The following is a 21,256-nucleotide window of genomic DNA, read 5'->3' on the forward strand; positions in this document are numbered from 1 at the left end:
TATGGGTTGGTCACCATGGAACAAGCTTCTCTGCAGAGCCAGGACTCCTGCCCTTCTTGCCCCCACCCTCTTTTCTCCTCCTGAAATCAGGGTCTTCTGGAGACAGGGGTATTTGGGCACATGGCAGCAGCTGGGACAGGGGTCAAAGGCAAGGCAGGCTCAGGCCACCAATGTGCTCTGTTTTATCCCTAACAACCGTGTAATTGTACGAAAATTGGCCCAATGTGAGGTGCTGGAAAGTTCAAAAAGGGTTGTTTCAGGGTCTTTGTGCCTGTTTTCTTTTCATGCTGGAGTGTTGAGTTGGAGCCCAGCAAGATCCTGGGCAAGCCCCAGAGCTCTCTAGAACTGGACAGGTATCTCGGGACAGAGTCACCTACCAGGGCAGGCAGGGGCTGAGAATGCCCTTGGGGAACATCTGAATAAACAGACCTTTTAGGTCTGAGAGGGGAAGAAAGATAAATGCTCTTAAGAGATGGCTCCAGATTCCTGCCCCCTGGCCTGGGGGCAGTGATTTCCTGGGACCCTCAGAGCCTTCGTCAGAAACCAGAGGGGCAGTATCATTCAACAGGCTTTGAACAGTAAGGCCAAGGAAGCACAGGGTCAGTTTCCTACTCTGCTTTGACTCAGTTTCTCCAGCTATAAAATGAATAAATACTCTTATTACTGGCCTCCCTTTTAGGATTGTTGGGAGGCCTCCTGGTCAACCAAGCACCAAAGAGTTAAGGAAGCAGAATAGTAAAGCGGTTCAAAGTTCAGGTTTCGTTGTCAAAGAGACTTCTGTCCAAACCTTATTTATCAGCTGCATGCCTTTAGACAGGTTTCGTAACCTCTCTGAGCCTCAGTTTCCTTGTGTAACATAATGACATTAGCAATGTTGCTTTAAGGATGAGATGAGATAATGCATATAAAGCACTGCCCACAGCAGTTAGCCCACTGTAAGTGCCTTGCATTGATAGAAAAGGAAGGAAGGAAGAACAAGATCAAAGAGATCCTTATTATTGCTTTGATTCTAAAGCGAGTTGGGTATTATGATAGTTCTCGCCAAATATTCAAGTGTCCCTGTAGATTTCCCAGCTTCCTTTGCAGTTAGGTTTGGCCATGTGACTAGTTCTGGCCAGTAGACTGAGAGTAGATATGATGTGAGTCATTGTGAGATCAAGGAAATTAAGAGCTGGTGTGGCTCCTCCCTCCCTCTCATCCCCAGCACACTGACCTTGGGGGCCACATGTTCTCTAGGGCAGCGGTCCCCAACCTTGTTGGCACCAGGGACCGGTTTCGTGGAAGACAGTTTTTCCACGGATGTGGGGGAGGGGGAGGATGGTTCAGACGCTAATGCAAATGATGGGGAGCAAAGGGGAGCAGCAGATGAAGCTTTCCTGGCTCACCTGCCACTCATCTCCTGCTGCGTGGCCCGGTTCCTCACAGACTGTGGAGCGGTACTGGTCCACGGCCCGGGGATTGGGGACCCCTGCTCTATGGCATCTTAGAGATAGAGACAAGCCTTTCTGTGAGTGTGGAGTCTGTCCACTGTGTTAACCCAGTGAGATTTCGGAGTTTCTTTGTTACTGCTAACAGCCTTGCTGACCGATACAGTCATCTCTGAAGGAGAAATACATCTCCCCTATTCCTGACCTCCTGGGGCATCTAGGGATGATGATAATGATAATAACAGTGGCTGTAACAGCTACCATTTATCGAGCCTTTGAGAAATACTGCCAAGCCCATAGCAGATGTTAAACTATTCAGGTGTCTCAGGAGGTTCATGTTTTGCTATTACATAATAATTGTGTTCCTAAAGTAAACTTTATTTTTTTAAAGGGTTCTCTTAAAAACTTCAGTGAGGAAAAAAACTGCTTAGGGCAAGAGTTTTAGACTATAACAAAGTTATTTCTCTCACAGAAATGTCAAAAGTAAAGGGTTTTAATTGCTATTAGGACATTCTGAAGTTACAAACTACAAATAACAGATTTTCAAAACTGACATGAGCCAACCTAAAGGTCATTGAGCAAATGCTGAATTCCATGGAAGACAAGATTCAGGTCAACGTGCTTCCAGACCATCAAAATAAATTGTGGCTTGGTCCAGAAGTGCTAGTAAAAAGGAAGCCCCATTAGATCTCAATAAAGCTGCTACCCTCCCCGCCCCTGCAAAAAAACCACTAAAAATACATTATTAAAAAAAAAAAAAAGGAAATCCCAATGGCAAAGAACAGCCAGTCACCCACTAAAGTGGCCCGTGGGTGTTGAAGCTGGAGGCCAATAGGTTTTCCTCTGATACATGCAGGGATCCTTTCTGATCATGACAGTGGTGTATAAACCAACAACCAGCACAAACTGAGTTCCTTGCTGAACTGATCAGGTTACATCCAATTTGCATTATGAAAATTTGCATAGCAGGAAAAAGCCTGAATCTGACTTGTCTGGCAGATGAGGAAACCAAGAAAATATGAGGCCATCAGTGGCTACAGTGAGCAACTACGGAAACAACCCCTATTCAAGGTTCTCTGCTTTTTTGACTCTGCTCAGCTCAGAGTTCCCCTGATGTATAGTGACATCTGCATATCCTCCTGAATGAGGGTGCCGTCTCTGAGCTGGGATTCGAGGCCTCTGAGTTTGGTTCTGTCCTTCTCTTGGGGTCTGCCAGGACGTCTTGGGCCTGTCCATCCCTCCACTTGGGGAAGGCCTGGAGCTTTCGCTCTGAATAGCAAAGCCGCTTTGGTCCTTGGTGGTGTTTCTGAAAATACCAGTAGACCTGGAAGGTGTCCAGGCTGCCTAGGAAAGTGCCTGGAGAAGGGGATTCACTTGATTTCATTACTAAAGCAAACAGTCCTGGTGACCTTTGGGAATTAGCACATTTTGACTTCCTCCCTCCCTCAGGCCTTCGCTGGGCAGCTGAACATTCCACACCTCCCTGAGAAAGGGGAAGCACTTTGAGTGGGTGCTGGGGCCTCTTGCTGACTAAGCATGCCTCCTTCCGGCCTGGAGGCCTCTCACCCATCCTGCACCAACTGAGCGGACGAACTGGCTCCATCCTTTCTTGCCTTGCTGCCCAGTAGGTCAGTAGTGAGGCAGGTGAGTCTGGAAGCCGAGGCTTCAAGAAGATTCTGGAGCATGTGGACAGATTCAAGCAACTGGGCCCTCTGGGAGTTCTGTTCACCTGCAAACAGGATGGCTCCCCTCACCCAGCGGAGGAAGGCTATTGCTTTTCCAGGCTCCCCTAATTGGCCATTCCCACCTTATGATTTACTCATGAAATTCAACAGGCCCTCACTGAAGGCCCCCTTGCATGCCTGAAGCTGTGTCAGCTCACAATGGGTCACTGAGTAGATATTAGACCTATTTCCCACTCTCAAGGACCTTCAGAACTTAACAGAAAGACGAGACCCACGTGTGAGGTAATAAATCACAACAGTCTGTAATGAGGGCTAAATTAAATACCATCATTTTCCATGGTAGTTAAGAGTCCAGGTTTGGCATTAGGTGTCTGGGTTCAAATCCCACCACCATCATTTTGGCTTTGGGCAAGTGCCTTAACCTTCTTAGGCCTCTGTTTGCTTATTATAGGTTGACCAAGGGTACTAGCCTCAAGCACTTCTGTGGGGAATTAAATGAGCTGGCACATGTGAAGCACCTTGTACAGTGCCTGACTCATGGTCTTAGGGTATTACCAGCTACTGCTACTAGTTGTCAAAATATATTTGAGGGACCCCAGTAGTTTAGAAATCCTGAATCTAAACACACCCCCATCTGCATAATGGTCCTCTAGTCTTTATTTCTTTCAGCACTGATTGGTCATTTTGACTGATCAGTTACCCAAGCTGGAGCCCCTGGGGCCTTCATATGCATTTAATCACAAAACCCTGTTGATTAGACCTCACATCTATGTCCTCCACTCCAATATGACTCTTACCCTTAACTGGGTCCTCACACAGCCACACTGATTACTCAGGAACCCTCTTAACTGCTCACCTTGCTTTTGATTTCACCCTCTTCCAAACAAGCCTTACCACTACTCAAGAGAACTTGTTAAAATCCAAAACGGGTTATCATTTCCTTGCTCAGACTCTTTCTGTGGCTCCCTCTGACTCTCAGTAAACAGTCAAGCCCAAATCCTTGATCATGACCCGCAAGGGCCCTCACTGATATGACCCCTGCCTACCTCTAGAGCTTCATCGCTTGTGTTCCTCAGGTCACCCCCAAGTCCCAGCAATGCAGCCCCCTGTACCCCAAGTTCTCCTCAGTCTCCTGGTCCTCCATGACCATGCACATACACCTCTCAAAGTCTAGAACCCTTTGTCCCTATCTCCCGAAGAGTCAAAATTATGCTTTAAAAAACAAAAGCAAAAACCCTCCAAACCACTTTGTTTGGGAAGCCTTCCTTTCCCAGGTCTGGGTTAGTTGCCTCTCCTCTGTGCCCCCACAATAGCTTTGCTTACAAGATCATGCTGCAGATTTTTGTTTTCGTGTCTGTCTCCTTCACTAGCATCTGACCTTCTTCATCTACATCTTATTCATGCAGGTGCAGGAAGGGACTCTATCTTATTCGTCTTTGTATGTTCATATTGAAAAATGACTAGGAAGATGGATGGATGGATGGATAAATGGACAAATGGGTAGACGGATGGATAGGTGAATGGTTGGATAGAATAGTGGGTGGATGGATGGATGGACGGACGGACGGATGGATGGACGGACGGACGGACGGACGGACGGACAGACAGATGGGTAGAGGGTGGATTTATGAATGGATAATGGATAGATAAATGAAGGAATTCAAGAAAGTGGCAAAAACCTCTAATTAGGTCTTGCGGTCATCAGTGGTACTGCAGAGACAAGGCTCTCTTTCTTGGAGCTTCACAGTTCAGGCCAAAAAGCAGAATGACCTTGCAACTAGCAGCCTGTGGGTTTTTTTGACCTGGATGCTCCCCATTGTTCCAGCAGGAAGGCTGAGAAGGAGTGTTGATCCTAGAGGGAGAGAGGACACCCAGGTGGGCTTTATCCCATCATTGACCCAGCCTATAGCCTTTCTGCCGACCTCCTCAGGTCTGCCCTCATACGGGTCCCATTCCGTCCTTTTCTTCATCCAGGCATCATGGATTTATTTCCAGCTTGAGCTATGGCAGATTTCCGCCTCTGATTCCAGGGTGAAAGAGCAGCAGATGGCATGAGTACGGAGGATGCCTTGACCAACAGCGCTGTGTGCGGCCCAGCGCTTACCCGTTCCTCTGTCAGGAGAATAGCACGTTTCACTCTGTTCATTTTTCCTGTTCAGGAGCTGCTCTTAGAGCAGCCACGTGAGAAGTTCACCTTATGCAGCTTGGAGCCTTTCTTAGCTCTTCGAGGAAGACCTTTCAGGCCGACTTGGTTCACTAAATAAACACAAATAAATCCTGGAATGGAATGAACTAGAAATGAAATGTCCTGTCGAGCTCCTCTTGATACAGAGAACCAGCATGCAGCCCGCCCAAGCCAAAGTGGAAAGACCCTGAGGCTTTTGGGAGAAGAGCCCAGCTCAGCCACCCTGGAATCCTCATTCAGGGTTTATGAAGCAGCAGGCAGCACACAACTGACTAAATTTGGTTGTGTTTTTATTTTTGTCCAGCCACAAATACCGGCAAAGAACTGAAAACGATTCCTTCCCTTCCTGGAGCCTCAGAGCCAAGCTGGTTTTATTTTTAGCTTCAACTCTGGTTTTGAGCTTTTAGGACACTCAATATCCTCCCACTGCGGGCAGCGGTGGGCCGATTTCAGGACGTTTGCCTAAACTGGAGCGTTGGTTATCTGAGTGTAACTCTCACCAGGCTTTGTGCAGCTGTGGCAATAGAGAGTGGTTCCGGACAGACCCACCTAGAGACCCACTTCTACTCTTGGGGACTCCAAGAGCATCCTTTTCAGGGAGGGAAATGTACTCAGGGTGGATGGTTGTCTGGGCTGGGGCAGTGGAGGTGGCAACCCTGGATGAAAGGAAGCAGAGGCAAAAAGAAGACTAGGGAGGGGAGAAGAGAAGGGGAAGGCAGCTGTCACAGATTGAAAGCCTTCGAGGAACACAGTGGTTCAGAACCAGGCTCTGGAGGCAGACCCCCTGGGTCTACATCCTGCCTCCGCCACTTCCTGTCATAGTGGCCTTGCAGAATGGGCTCAACCGCTCCAGGCTTCGCTGGCTTTATCTGTGAGATGCGGGTAATTATGACACCAGCCTCTGAGCTGCGCTGCCTGAGATCCTACCCCTCTAGCACGTGGCGTAGCGCCTGACACTCATTTGTGCCGCAACTTATTTCAGTTATTATTGCCATGCTCTCATTGCAGTGCTAGACACTTATGCGTACAGTGTGTCATTAAAACTTACTGTAACTCACTGAGTAGGGTTATTAGGCAGATGGAAAACGGAGGCTCAAGGAGCTAGGTGACTTCCCCGAGGTTCCATGGCGAGAGCATGATAGAGCCAGACCTGAACCCAGCGTGACCAACCCCAAAGTCATAGCACCACGCCTTCTCTGGGACCAGTGCTTCCCCGTGTTAGAAAGGGACTTATCACTGGCTCTGTGAGAGCTGCTCTAGACAAGGAGCTAGACTCCCCCTCCTCTCCTCTGGGCTCCCCCCTTTCTTCCCACTTTGGTGACAGGAACACACAAAGAGCAGATACTGGGAGTGATCAAAAGAGCACTGGTCAAATCCATACAGACAGAAAATAGAATGGTGGCTGCCAGGGATGAGGGGAGGGGCCCTGGGGTGGTGTTGTTTAATGGGTACACCATTTCAGATTTGCAAGATGAAACAGCTCTGGACATCTGTTGCACAGCAGTGAGAATATACTGAACACTACAGACCTGGACACTTAAAAATGGTGAAGATCGTCAATTTTATGTTAGGGCTTTCGTTTTAACCACAGTTAAACAAACGAAAACAAAACAAAAAAGAACACAGGGCGTCGGGTCGCCGTTTCGGTGGGGCAGGGAATTTGAGCTTATCCTGTCCAACTTGCCAGCCTTTTCTCAGGCTTCCTTCCAGTCAGGAGTGTCACCAACAGCTCCGCCGGTCCACCCCTGCCCCACACCACGTGGACCCCTTCAGGGCTGAGCTGCACACTTCTGACTGGAGGTGGTGAATGCTCCTGTCACACGCTCTGCCCTTTCAAACTTCCTTCTAGTCCCCTGTCCTCTGAAGTTTTTGTCCTTTAACCTGGAACGAAAAGGGGAAAATAGCAATCCCCCTGCCCGCCAGGGGATCATGTCTGCATGATGTGGTGGAGGACGTGTGGGCTTTGGGGACAGAAGCCGGGAAGAAGCTCACCTTTTCTTCTCTTCAGTTTGCTTAGCTCTAAGATGGGATAATACATTTTTTCCACGTAGCCAAATATGCACAGTTTAATTAAGCGGAGAAGTTCAGCCAGGCTGTAAACTGCTCTTTTGCACGAGGAGATTCTGGAGAGTGAGATTCTGAGGATTCTGGGGACAGGAGATTTGGGGACACTGGTTTGGGCTTCCCTGATTAGGCTGCGTAAAGATGCTTGGACAGAGAGGCCTGGGAATGAGCACGGGGCAGGCTCTCCCTCTTGGCCTCACACTCCCAGGAGAGCAGGCTTCACGGAGACCACAGCGACTTAACGGTCCCTCGGAAACTCAGATGGCCTTCTTTTCTGTGGGCATCAGCATGGGCCGTTCTCAGGAGAGAGTCTGGCTCTGTTGCCACCACCCAACGTGGGACACCCCTCCTGGGCTGAGTTTTAACCTCTGGGTCTACACACCTAGACCGTGATCCCTGACCCAGGGCCGACTTTGCCATTAGGCACGGCGGGGACAGCACCCAGGGCTGACAGTACTTTTTAGGGACCCATGAAAAAGGTTTAATTTCTTTTAAAATTAGAGGAAAGGAATGAGTGTTCAGGTCAAAGTAAATGTTATATAATATTAATATATTTGTTTTTATACCAACACAGTTATAAAATACAATATTTAATTTTTTTAAATAGGGGAAGGGGCCCACAAAGGCAAAAATGCCCAGGGTCCACGGCAGTCATAATGCAGCCCAGCTCTGGTCTGAAAAGCCAGGCTGGCAGGGATTCCATTTGGCCCTTTAACCCCTGGTGATCTGCCTCACCCTCTTCTCTGTTCCTAGAATGACTGCTATCTGTCCCACCTCTCCTCACCACTTAGGATCTGGAATATTCTCTCTGGTATTTTGTTTATTTTTAGGGACCCATTTCACATGCCCATTCCATCACTTGGCAATAGCTAGCTACCACAGGCACATGTTGAGAAAAGTTCAAAAGCCTGTCTGAGGTTCGTGGGAAAGAATATCATGATCCGCTAGTGATGCCCCTCCGAGGCTCGTGAAGGGGGGTGTGGCAGCAAGCAAGTTGTGTTCCTGCTTCCGACTGACCTTTGCCTTTTTATCCCCAACTTGACTCCCAGCTCCGCAAGTTCGGAGTATGCCTTACACGTGCTGAGCATCCCACGTTGAAAGATCTAGAAGTCTCTTAATACCTGTTGGATCGATTGACCAAAGGGGTGTGTGTAAATACTCTTGATCCCGTTTCATGTCCCCTTGACATCTTTTCATTCTTTTTTCCCCCTTCAGGCGCCTGAACAAGAATAAACTCCAGGTCCTCCCGGAACTGCTTTTCCAGAGCAACCCGAAGCTCACCAGACTGTGAGTAGAATGGAGTTTTGTTCCCTACCTGGTGTCTTGTCCGGCTTTGCTGATGCCGAGGATGCGGTTGCCTTAGCGTGGGGAGCCCCGAACCGTGTGGACCTGGGCAGTGAGTCCGCACACGTGGGCGCTTGGGGCCAGGCTTCAGCGTGCTGGGTCCTCCCACTCCCCTCCAGACTGCCTTTCGTGCATCCGTCCTTCCCAGATCATCTGCTTAAGTGGCCTGTGAGGGCTGTGGACCTGTGGTAGTGCATCTCTCCTTTGCAAGGAGGGAGGAAACTCTTCCTTTTAACTTGGGTCTGAATTAACCTCAGGGAAATGCCCTGAGGGTAGGCTTGGAGGTGAATTGATTCACACAAGACTGCCAGTGGTCTCGGAGGAGGGCAGTGATTTGGGTTAAGCATTTCAACCTCACCTCCTTGCTGGCTAGAAGGATTCCTGCCCTTTGCCTGCTTCCTACCGCTGCCAGTCCGGGAACCCTGGGTCCGGAGATCTGTGATTTTGTGGGAAAAGAAAGAAACACTTTGAACTTTGCTTTATCTTCAGAATGGTCCAGGGTATAATGGGGGGTGGGGGGAGACTTGCAGATTCTCTGTGTATTTATTCAGCGTGAGAGTTTGGATACTGAAGAGCTGGAGATGCACGTCGCGATGGAGATTGTGATTCGTAGATTGGGGTTATTAGGCGAGTGCTAATTACTGACGGTGAACAACTCCATGACTTTGAACCTGAAAGTCCTACCGGCAGTAACTAGTGTACATTATGGGGTGAATTGGTTGCCCAAGGCTTGACTTTCTGGCTGGAGCAACAAGGGTCCGACTGCTTAGCAGTCAGGCAGTGAGATGTACGGCCTGGCTGGGAGGACTCTGACCTTACCGGGGAGGCTACAGAGTGGTAGCCACCCTTCTCATTTCCAGTGGCTGTGTTTAGTACCTCCATATGCAATCCGCCGATGCATGTAGATAAATTGGGAAATATGAAACGCATGTCTGCATGTGCACTTAAGAATGAGTTCTGAATTAGGAATCTGTATCTCTCTCTGTACACACACACAGAGACAATATACATAAATGTACTTTCAAGGGCACTTGGCTGCAACAAGAACGGGCTGGGGTTGGCTGGTGTTTCAAGGGTACCGCGGCCTTGCTTGCCTTCTCTGCGGGACACCTGTACTTTGTCACGGTCTCCTCTCGCTGGTACTCCCTTTCTCTTGCTCAGTCCACCCGGCTGACTGTGCTAAATGAGGGAAAGAGCATGCCTGCCTTTCCACTCTTCGGCTCTGAATCCACCTTGATGGATGTGAGGGTGCATGAGGTGCTGTTGCTGGCCCGAATGAGCAACAGCAAGTGGGCAGACGGGGAAACCACTCTGGTTTTTAACTTCCTCTTCCCTTTACAGTGCTTCCCTTAAATGCTCACCTAATAGCCATCTCTCCACCCAGCATTACCTTGTGCTTTTCAACCTGCTTTTAACTAAATAACGCAGACTGTATGCTGTTCATCTGGAATCTCAGCATCACTTTCGAGGCAAATAAAAGGTGCTTATGGGACTGGGGCTGCTGGGCAGCTTTGAGCGGGTAGGTCTGAGAGTTCCAGTTGCTGCAGGAGGTCAGGGGGGCTGATTCTTGCTCCCCACGGCCATCAGGTGAGGCCCATTTTAGGCAGGACTGGTCTTGATCCAGGCAGAGGAGGAGTTTCAGGCCGTGATAACAGGCCTCTGCCAGGCTGGGGGTAGCACAGGGGCATGGGAAAGTCCAGTGTCCTAAAGGCCACTTTCTAACTGAAAGAGGTCGGGAGAGCCACTTTCCCTTCTGTGCCTACATGTCTTCATCAGTAAATGGGAGATGCCTCACCTTCCCTTCTACTCACCTCACCAAGGAGCTGTACGTATCCAATGAGATTATGGTGGGCATGCATTTTCTAGGGTTTAAAGTGCTGTGTGAGTGCAATTACCAAGATGGCTATTGTTACTCCTACAATTCCCATCTTCACAACTTGTTTCTAATCTCCTTTCACTGGGAGACATGAAGAAACCAGGAGCTGCCGTGGGCCCTGAGATCTGTTACATGGAGCTTTTGCCCTCAGGCCAGAGAGCTGCAGCTGGGAAGGCAGGGAGGGCTTTCGGCTCATTTTGGTTTCTGTCCCTCTCCAGGTCCCCAGCCAGGCCCAATATGACACATAGGCACTCGGGAATGGGTGGATGAATAAATGAATGATACAGGCCTCAGGGTATGAACCATGTTCTGAGGGAACTTTGAATCTTTTATCCACCATTCCTTCATTCACTCATTCGTTTGTTCATTCATTCGTTCATTCAGTAAGCTTTTTCCAGGTGCTTGTTCCAGCCTGGCCTCTGTGCTGGGTGTTAAACTGCAGATATGAAGTTTGCCCAGCTCTCTATGTGCCCCATCATGACACATTCTGAATGGCTGCCAAAGAGCTGAGAGCTAAATGCATATTCTTTTTCATTGAAGCAGCTCTGTTAACCCAGGTTTGGGCTATAATCAGCAATCCCTTTTTCTCTCTGGGCTTGATCTTTGATTTTTCTTAATGACCCTATTGTGTCTTTGTCTTATTTTGTCAGCCACTCCAGGGCCTTTTTGGAAGTAAGCAGGGTGCAGATTAGAAATCAATAAATGTGCAATCATGAGTGTGTATACATATGCCACTGGCTCTGTTTTAAAAGAACACTGCATCTCAATAGATGCAGTGAGCCATTTTCCAGGGAATGCTAAATGGGGCTGCTGGGTGGCTGTCTCCTCCACAGTCGGCGGTGTGGTTTAAACAGCAATTCTGACGCACCTTTTCTTATTAGATCTATAGGCAAAGACTGCTTAATATTCTATGATTATCTGAAAAATACCTTTTGGAAAGGCTATGGTTGTATAATAAGACATGTAGTGATGGGAAAGGGAAACAATATTTATTGAGAACCTATTATATATATATATATATATATATATATATATATATGATTATAATATTATCACTAGTAAGTGGCAGAAATGTGACAAATTAGTTTAACTCAGAGGGGAAATATGTTAATTAATGTGCATGGGATGGCCAGTGGTAGTTATGGTTGGCTTTAGGAACAGCTGGATCCAGGAGCATGGTGGTGTCCTCAAGACTTCATCTCACTCCCCCCAGCCCTAGGAAGAGTGCACAGGATGGCAGGCAAAAGCAGAAGACTCTGAGGGCAGTAACCTAGCAACCAGGGTGGAGAGGGTGTCCTCGACCACAGTCCTGCAGAAAAGAACTGAGGGTCGATTGCTTACCTTGGTCGCACGTCCAGCTCTGAGCAGATGCTGTTGCTGGTGAGATGGTGTCCTCTGATTGACCAGGTTTGGGCCATGCGTCCATCACAATTGTTTGCAGATGAGGGTGTGCAGGGCCTGGGAATGGGTTTCCCAAAGGGAAGAGTAATTCTGGTATCAGAGGACGGGGGAGACATACTAGACTTGAACACAGCAGACATCTACAAGTTTGTTGAGCATCTAGTCTGTTCAGTTCCCTGTGCTTTCATTGAATGGTTTGGATCCTCACAATAACACTTCAAGATAACAACAATAGCAAACACATTGAGTGTCGGGTGCTCTTCTGAGCACTTTACATATAACTTGTTTGATACTCCTAATGATGCTATGGGGTAGGGACTATGAGTACTATTCTGTAGATGTGAAACTGAGGCTCAAAGAGGTCAAAGAACTTGCCCAGCATCATACAGTTACTCAGTGACAAAACCAGGAATCAAATGTGGGTAATCTGACTCCAAAGCCTGTGCTTTTTTCCTACTACAATTAACTCCCTGCCTCAATACTCCCATTTTACAGATGAGGAAACTAAGGCCCAGAGTTTAAATTTCTTATCCGTATATGCCGTATTTCTAAGCAGCAGCACTGGGCACTCTGCCTCAGTACTCAGATTTAGCCTTCACACCAGTCCTGCAAAGAGAATTATTAAATCTACTTCTACCTCTACTTGCCGCAACTAGAGAAAGCCCTTGCGCAGCAGCGAAGACCCAACGCAGCCAAAAATAAATAAATAAAATAAGCAAATTTATTTTTAAAAAATCTACTTCTAAAGCTTAGAAGTGTTATCTGACTTACCCATAGTTGTATAACCAGGATACAACAGAATGGGGAAAGAAATGCATGTGTGTTGCTGCAAAGTACCTCTGTTTTCTACCATGCCACACTGCTGTGCTAACTATTGTGGAGAGCTGAAGTCATGCTAAAAAGGATTGGTGATGGACCTGTCATACATCCAAGTGCCTCTGTCAGGCCTTGGCGGGTTACCCCGCCCCACCCCCCTTAAATGCAGCACCATCTGATTCATTGGTGCATGTGCATAGTAGTGATGTATCTACCCTCTTACTCTGTCCTTTAGCGCATAGAGCACGAGCCATAGAATCCTAGAGCTCAGAAGTGCCCTGAGGCTTAGGTAATACCACTGTGGTCTGTAAAACACCCAGCAAGGTCTCTGTCCTGCTTTGGGCACTCAATAAACATTAGCTCACTCCTGTCCTGATGTATATTATAAGATTTTCAAGGGTCAGGACTGTACTTCTGCTCTTTCTAGGTTTCCTGTCACTCTTGACTGAGCACAGGAGATGGCAGTAAAGTGAAAAGGTTAAGGGGCTGCCAGTTACTTGCTGTGAGACCATGGGCAAATTACTTAACCTCTCTGGGTCTCAGGTTCTTCATCAGTAAAGTAGACAATAATAGAACCTACTTCTCCAGGTTGTTGTGAGGTAAATGGAAATAGCCCAGGGACAACCTTCAGCATTGACTATAGCCCATAGTAAAGTGCTCAGTGAAAGATGGCTATGGTTAACTTTTGCTGGCTGACTGATAGGAATGGTGCATGTGCTGGGGCTCTGGCATCTCTGGTGTAAACATTTCAGCACCTCTCAAACAGTTCAGGCTCCAAAATAAATGAGGGTTGAGGGAGCACTGCACCGGGAGTGGGAAGATCCTGATCCTCATACTGGCTCTGCCAGCCACAAGCTGTGTGACCTTAGGCATGTTACTTCCTCTCTCTGGGCCTCATCTAGAGATGTTGGGATGAAGCATGGTCTGTTACATGGTCTGTAAGTTATTAATTTCTCCTTTTTTGGCTTCTCCTTCAAGCTTTCTCTTTTACCTACACATGGGGGAAGGAGGGAAGGGTTTCTGGTGATTTGGAAGTTAAGTGGTTCATGTTGCCAGAAATTCCTTAGAAGAAGCAAAAGACAAGATGAAAACAGTAATTAAAAGCTGTCTGCCTTGCACCAGATTAGGGAGCTTTGAAGGGGATGAGAGGCACACAGTGGTTCACAACTGCTGTTTTTAAAAATGTGACTTTGCCGTGTGAGGATGAGCAGACCACTGGGGTCCTTCTGGTCCACGTCTCCTGAATTCATGTCCAAAGAGTCCGTTACATATTTGGTAGTGGTTTAAAGCCTGTTGCTGAAGAAGCAGTCGTGCTAGCAGCAGGACGGAGGCCCCCAGTGATTCTTCACACAGTCCTACGAGGTATTTGGCAGATTTAAGACATGCCACTGGGGTTAAACCGCTGTTGCTCACCTGGGTCAGTGGAGTTGCAAGAGACTTGGGAAGTTAATCCCCAGGCAGCTGAAAGCAACATGAAATGTGACCAGCCAACTTAGCCCCAAGTCACTGGGGCTGCTGTCCTGGTGGGGCTGCTTCCCTCTCAAAGAGTTGTGAGACCTCAGTTTCCAAGGAACTTACTTGCAATGAGTGGGCCGTCCCCTGAACTCTCATCTCTGCTAGCTTGTACCTCTCCTTCGTAGTTACCATTTTCTGCCCTTGTCACCCAGCCATGTGCATCCATGCTCTGTATCCCCAAACAAGCCAGAAGCTGCATTCAGCAAGGTGATCTGATGTTTCTTTGAGGTAACCCAATATTAGAGCAAAGATCAGGGGCTTTGGAACTGTCCAGACCTGGGTTTGGATCCTACCCTCTGGTGACTGACCCTGGGCAGGTGACCTCAACTTTCTCAGTCTCTGGTTGGTTAGCAATGCAATAGGGATAGTCATCATAGTTCCTGTCGTGGTTTGCTAGGGCTGTGATAAAGAAGTACCTCATTTTCTCCACACCCTCTCCAGCATTTATTGTTTCTAGATTTTTTGATGATGGCCATTCTGACTGGTGTGAGATGATATCTCATTATAGTTTTGATTTGCATTTCTCTAATGATTAATGATGTTGAGCATTGTGGCATGGACATATATACACTACCAAACGTAAAATAGATAGCTAGTGGGAAGCAGCCGCATAGCACAGGGAGATCAGCTCGGTGCTTTGTGACCACCTAGCGGGGTGGGATAGGGAGGGTGGGAGGGAGGGAGACGCAAGAGGGAAGGGATATGGGAACATATGTATATGTATAACCGATTCACTTTGTTATAAAGCAGAAACTAACACACCATTGTAAAGCAATTATACTCCAATAAAGATGTAAAAAAAAAAAAAAAAAAAAGAAGTACCTCAGACCAGATGGCTTAAACAACAGAAATTTGTTTCCTCACAGTCTGCGGCCCAGAAGTTTCAGATCAAGGTTCTGGCAGGACTGAGTTCCTGAGGGCTGTCTCCTTGTCTTGCAGATGATGGTCTTCTTGTGGCCTCTTAACATGGTCGTCCCTCTGTTCACGCTCACCTCTGGTGTCCCGTCCTCTTCTCATAAGGACACCAGTCATGTTGGCTTAGGCCCCACCCTAATGGCCACATTTAACTTAGTCACCTCTTTAAAGACCCAATCTCCAAATACAGTTACATTCTGAAGGACTGGGGGCAAGGGCTTCAACGTACCAATGAACACATTACCACATAATAGTTCCCAAGTGTGCATTGCATATTTACTGTGGGTCAAGTGCTCTGTGAACTGCTTTTTAGATAGATTCTCTTCCTCAATCTCAGGCTTAGGAGGTTAGATAGACATTAGCCCCATTTTACAGATAAACACACCGAGTCCTAGAGATTTAGACAGCTTGCCCAAGGTCACAGAGCCAATCACTGACAGAGCTAAACTTCAAACCCAGGCTTGCCTGACTACAGAGCCCACATCCTTACCACAATTTCCATACTTATGAGAAGTCAGTAACTAAAGGGCCAGCACCCCCTTGTAGAAGCTCAGTTAGTGCTCTAGTTCCTTTATCTCTTTGAGGCCCTAAATGAGACCAGATCTGTTGAATGACTGGAACCCTGTACCTTTAGGTCGTACCTTCTGCTACTCGGAGCTCCTTTTGTAGCCACCTTAGTCTTCCAATTCTGCACTAACCTTTAAAACATAACTACATACAATATGTGTCTCCATAAAACTCTGTATGGATGTGAAACGATGCTATAAAAGTGAAAAATCAGTGGAGAAAACAAAAACCATGCTATTCAGTTTTCCAGCAGAGCTGTTATCTGATGTGGTGAAATGATCATAGGACGATGGGAAAACCAATCCATCAGGACGATGGGGGCTTCAGAGACTGCCTGCCTGCTTGCCTACCTGGAGCCAGATCCCAGAGACCTGTCCCCGCCTCTGGTCTGGGCTGGCGCAGCCTTCAGAGGCCAGGGGATGGATGGTGAGACCAGCCTCACCATCGCAGACGTGGGGTCGCTTTTTCCAGGGGCACGGCTGCCTAAAGCTCATGGGAAAAGTCCCTGCAAACTGGAGCTCCATTTGCTTCTCCAACATTTCCCCAATCACCGAGCACTGCGGTGAGGCCAGCCTTCCGTTTGCTTTATGGCAGGCTTCATCACCTGCATGCTTCATCATGTGCTTGAAGACGGGTTTAGCTTTAATCTGTGTGTGGACAGATAATGGATTACAGTGGGTGCCCTGTCACTCTTGGGATTTCTGTTTTGTGTGAGTTGCACTCTCTGTAGTATCTGAAGCTGGAGCGGAGAAAGAAGGCAGGCAGGGAAGGTTTCTGTTCTTCTCTCCTCCACTGAGCCCTTATCCAGCTGAGCACAGAAGCCTGTTGCCTTATTCACAGAGTTGATTATAAGCCTAATACTTTGAATTGCCTTATGGATTCATACTATAGAATTTCAGAGCTAGGAATAAAGGTTATCTGGGCCAGTGTTTTTCAACCTTTACTGTGCATCTGAACACCTGGGAATCTGGTTAAAATGTAGACTCTGGTTCTGCAGGTCTGGGGTGGGACCTAAGAGTCTGCATTTCTACAGGACCACACTTTGCAGAGCGAGGGTCCAGACTACAGTGGTTCTCAGACTCAGCATATAGAAAAACGAATCCCTTGAGGTTCTAATTAAAATGCTGATTCCCAGACTATGTCTCCAAGGACTCTAGTTTCATTAGATCTGGAATGGACGTAGGGATTTGACTCTGTAAGTAGGCACCCTAGGTGATTGTGGTGTATGTCACCCATGGGGCATATTTTGGGAAACCCTGATCTAGTACAACCCCTGTTATGTTATAGATTTGGGATCAGAGGAGGAACCAAACATTTCATGAGCACCTACTGTGTGCTGCACACCTTATGCATTTGCCATCTTCTTTGGTCCTCCTTCAAGGTAGGTATGTTTATGCCCACTACACAGAAGATGAAACTGAGGGTCGAGGAGTTTTAACTAACTCACCAGGAATAAACCCAGGTCTTTCTGACCCCCAGTTCTGTATATTTTTCTGCTTTATAATGTGCTTCTTGTGCTGAAATACATCTTGAAAAAGAAGGTTGGGCAGACGGGAGAATAAGAGAAAAATCATGGACCTCTATAGCTTTCAAGGTTCAGTATTTGTACTTTTATGCTCATCTGAGCATATATGAACATATGCTCATATCTGAGATCTAGGATATTAAGACTTGAAACATTAAAAGAGAAAAATTTAGAGACTTAAATGCATGTTTGCAAGTAGACTTTTCTGAGTTCCCTACAATTTATCAAAGGTAGAGTGAGGTTTTACATCTTCAAATTCTTTAGCCCTTTGGGCCAGCAGCAGAATTTTCTAAAGTGATCAGGCAATACTTGTACTTGAGAACATTCTGCCAGCTTGGAAAGTTTTTATTTTTTATTTTTTTAAGAAAGAAAGAAAACCAAGCTGTGACTTTACAATGCTTTGGAATTACAGAATATGCTTGTAATTTTTACAATTCTGCACAGACTTCTTTGCCACATCTGGTTGATATTACTGGCAGGGATATATGGGGGAATAAACCATGGGCTGGAATGTGAAACATCCCACAAAATGAGTTTCTTATAGGTTGCTGTATAAAACATTTTGAGTCTCCCTCTCTTTGGAAGGGTGGCTTAAGTGATTTCATGGATTTAGTATTTTCTTTGGTTTGAAGGTAAGGGTTTTTGCTGGTCTACTTGGTGGGGATTCCAAGATGGTTTTCTGAGGATGTATGGAAAGGGTTAACGTTTGAGAGTCAGGCCATGGATCAGGGTGGAAAAAGCCACGCTTGCAGGAAGTCAGACCAACGTTTGGTGAAAAACACTGGACACTAGTGATGATGGTGAAGCCCGGATGCCAATTGAATTGCTACAGAAAAAGAAAAAATGTAGGGAGAAAGGGTTATCTGTGTAAGGGCTTCAGGAGACCGCCTGAATCTTAGCTCAGCTGGTTCATGGAACAGCTGATGGCGAGAAGAACTCAAGTTCTTGCAAAGCCGAAAGCCTTGGTACATCTGTGCATTCTCTGTCCTGGATATGAAAACAGGGAGTTGGGAAAATGGAAAAATAAAACAAACACCCAGGCCGATACCTGGCATGTGGTCAATTCCCTACTGGGGACATTCTTGCCCAATTCCCGGGTGGAGACCTGTGTGACCAGGGGCAATTCAAGCATCCGTTGAACACCTACTGCGTGTGTGTGTGTCACTGCCATATGCTGGTTACTGGGATGCTGAGTCCAGAACGCAGACGTGTCTAATCTCAGCCCAGAGGGTGTGAGTGTGGGCTTCTCGCCACCTGGCTCCTTCTCACACTTCCTTGTCCGGGACCCACCTGCAGAGTTGGAACCTTTCTGCAGAAGAGCATGTGCTGCTCTCAGCACCCTGTGGCATGCGGTGGAGTTGGCCAGCCTCGGCCGGGCTGTGCGGACATCACCAAGGGTGCTCAAATAGAGACCGTGCTGTCCGTTGGCAACAGAGCCCTTTGCTGAAGATGAGAACCAGAGGCCAGCCTTCACCCACACCCTGGGGATCCTCATTCTCCTTATCTGGAGTTAGAAACTGTCAGGGGAATTGAAAATGTCAGGGAAATGCCACATTGCATATAGAAAAATATCAGCCTTTTGAGGTGGGCAGACCCCAAACACACATTCTTCAGTTGCCTGAATGATGCTACTGTACCCGCATCTCATAATCTTGAAATATTTGTTCTTGAATCACATTCAGCATCAACAGAAACCTTTCTAAAGGGCCTAATCATCTCTCATTTTCAGCCAACATTTGGGAATCTCTCCAGGGGACAAAGAGCATTTTAATCTGATGTCCTAAATTCTAGCATAATTTCAAATCACACACGTACACAAAAGTCTGTAACTTTGGCTTTCTTCTGGCTGTCCTGTGGGCTCAGTATCCTGGATTTTGAGCATTAATTTCCATTTGTAAGGTTTGCAGTCCATTTACAAAGTCCTGGAGACTGAAGCTTGTAATGAACGTGTTGACACAGTATTAACAACAGCAAAACTATGACAACACAGTACTGTCCAAACCAAATAGAAATGGAGAAGTTTAAGTAAATTTCACGCTCCTTGCCTGAATGTGGTGTGCTGGGCCTGAGTTTTTGATTCATGGTTTAGAAGAATATTTTAATGTTTTATTCATGATGTTCCTTTCTTCCCATCATTCCTTCTCTAATTCTCCTCACCCTGCTTATGGTGATGTAGCCTGCTTGGAAGTCTGGACTTGTCTTGATTGGTGCTGCCTGTTGTGTGGCCAAAAATCCTCCCCGTGGTTGGCTAAGTGGAGTATTCAGCTATGTAACTGATAGTTTGGCCTCTCATTGGCGTGTCTAGGGCTCTGGACTCAAATTTCTCATCAGTGAGTCAGCTTGTGATTGAAATATACACGGAGTCATGCCAACTTTTCTCCCAGTGAAAAGCATCTTGACTTTGGGAGGTCAGAATGCTCTGTCTAGGGGAGAAAACTGCATTTCTAAGAGGGTGAAAGGGTAGCCGAGGACTGATCCCCTCTGTGTCAATTTCATTGAATTTGGGATTTAGGAAACTCTAAGCCATAGATCAAGATGCTCGGAGAGACCTAACTTTAATGATTAAAAAAAAAATGAAAATCAGTGGTAGCAATGTAGAAAGAAAGCCTGAATCATCAGTGTTATTAATATCACGGCCCCAATCATCTCCTTCCTGTGTCTCCACGTCTCCTCCTCTATTCCCCCTTTTATTTCAAAAGCACATGCACATACACATAACATACCGCACACGAACACATAAAGCCTTCTCTCTATGTGAGAATCCCAGACAGATAAATGAAGATCCCTTCCAGGCTGTGGAATGAAAGCACAGATATAATTTCACTTTAGTGCAAGATACTGACTTTTAAATTAGCTCAAATTATTGAGCAACACTGTGAGGAGATATCAGAGGTCAGAAAAGTGGCAGCGGTGGTGGAACAGGAGACACTTTGTCTCCTTGGCTCATATAATTGGTGTTTTTGGTGCATAGAGATGGTAGTGGCAGTTCTGTGTCAGAGACAGTAAATTATTAGTGTAAATGTTTTCTGGTCTCAAGAGAGAGCTCCTCTTTTCCCTGGAAGAGATGTGCACGGGTCAGGCTTCTACCCAAGACCTGAAGAGACTTTCATTCCATTTTACAACACAAAGCAGAGCTACCAGCTCCCAAGGGCTCAGCCACTGAACAAAATTATCTTAGGAAATAATTGTTATGGTTTCCACTGCTAATGGCGCTCTCTGCAGATCCTCTTGCCCTGTGCATGGCACTTCCTTTATTTAAGTGAGAGTGAAGGATGGGAGATCATTAGGCCTAATGAGGCCGGAAAAGCAGCAGCAGGGAAAGACCAGTTGCCCAGGGAGTACCCTACTGCCAGTTTTTCCCCACGTGGAGAGTCACTGATAGGAGTGGTGAGGCGACCACACAGAGTTTGTCATCGTGCATTATCAGTTGTCTACCACCTGCTGCCATCACCCTGGTACATGGCACCATCCTGTCTCCATGAGATGGCTGCGAGGACCTCCCCACTAAATCTTCCTGCTTCTTCTCATGTTCGTTCATTATCCATCATCCATCCAGCAGCCGCCATGATTGGTCTTTTTTTTTTTTTTTTTTTGCGGTACGCGGGCCTCTTACTGTTGTGGCTTTTCCCATTGCGAAGCACAGGCTCCGGACGTGCAGGCTCAGCGGCCATGGCTCACGGGCCCAGCCGCTCTGCGGCATGTGGGATCCTCCCGGACCGGGGCACGAACCCGTGTCCCCTGCATCGGCAGGCGGACTCTCAACCACTGCGCCACCAGGGAAGCCCGCCATGATGGTTTTAAGACAAATCAGATCTCCTCATTCTCCCAGTTAAACCTCCCAGTGACTTCACACGGTCCTAAGAATAAACCCAAGCTCCCACGTTATACAGTCTGGCCCCACCATTCTTGCTAGCGCCATCCCAGGCCACGCTTCCC

The 21,256-nt window shown here is 47.1% G+C and overlaps 1 protein-coding gene across 1 annotated transcript in view; it reads left to right on the forward strand.

The window, feature by feature from the left end:
- The window catches only part of SLIT3 (slit guidance ligand 3), a 624,276-nt gene that overhangs the window by 97,317 nt on the left and 505,703 nt on the right, over window positions 1-21,256 (forward strand). Inside the window, exon 4 of the mRNA XM_081232840.1 lies at window positions 8,577-8,648. Coding sequence (XP_081088966.1) covers window positions 8,577-8,648 — 72 coding nt within the window. The remainder of the gene's footprint in view (window positions 1-8,576; window positions 8,649-21,256) is intronic.

This window comes from Mesoplodon bidens (assembly GCF_964165515.1).
Source record: "Mesoplodon bidens genome assembly, chromosome: 4".
In the NCBI taxonomy this organism is placed as follows: Eukaryota; Metazoa; Chordata; class Mammalia; order Artiodactyla; family Ziphiidae; genus Mesoplodon; species Mesoplodon bidens.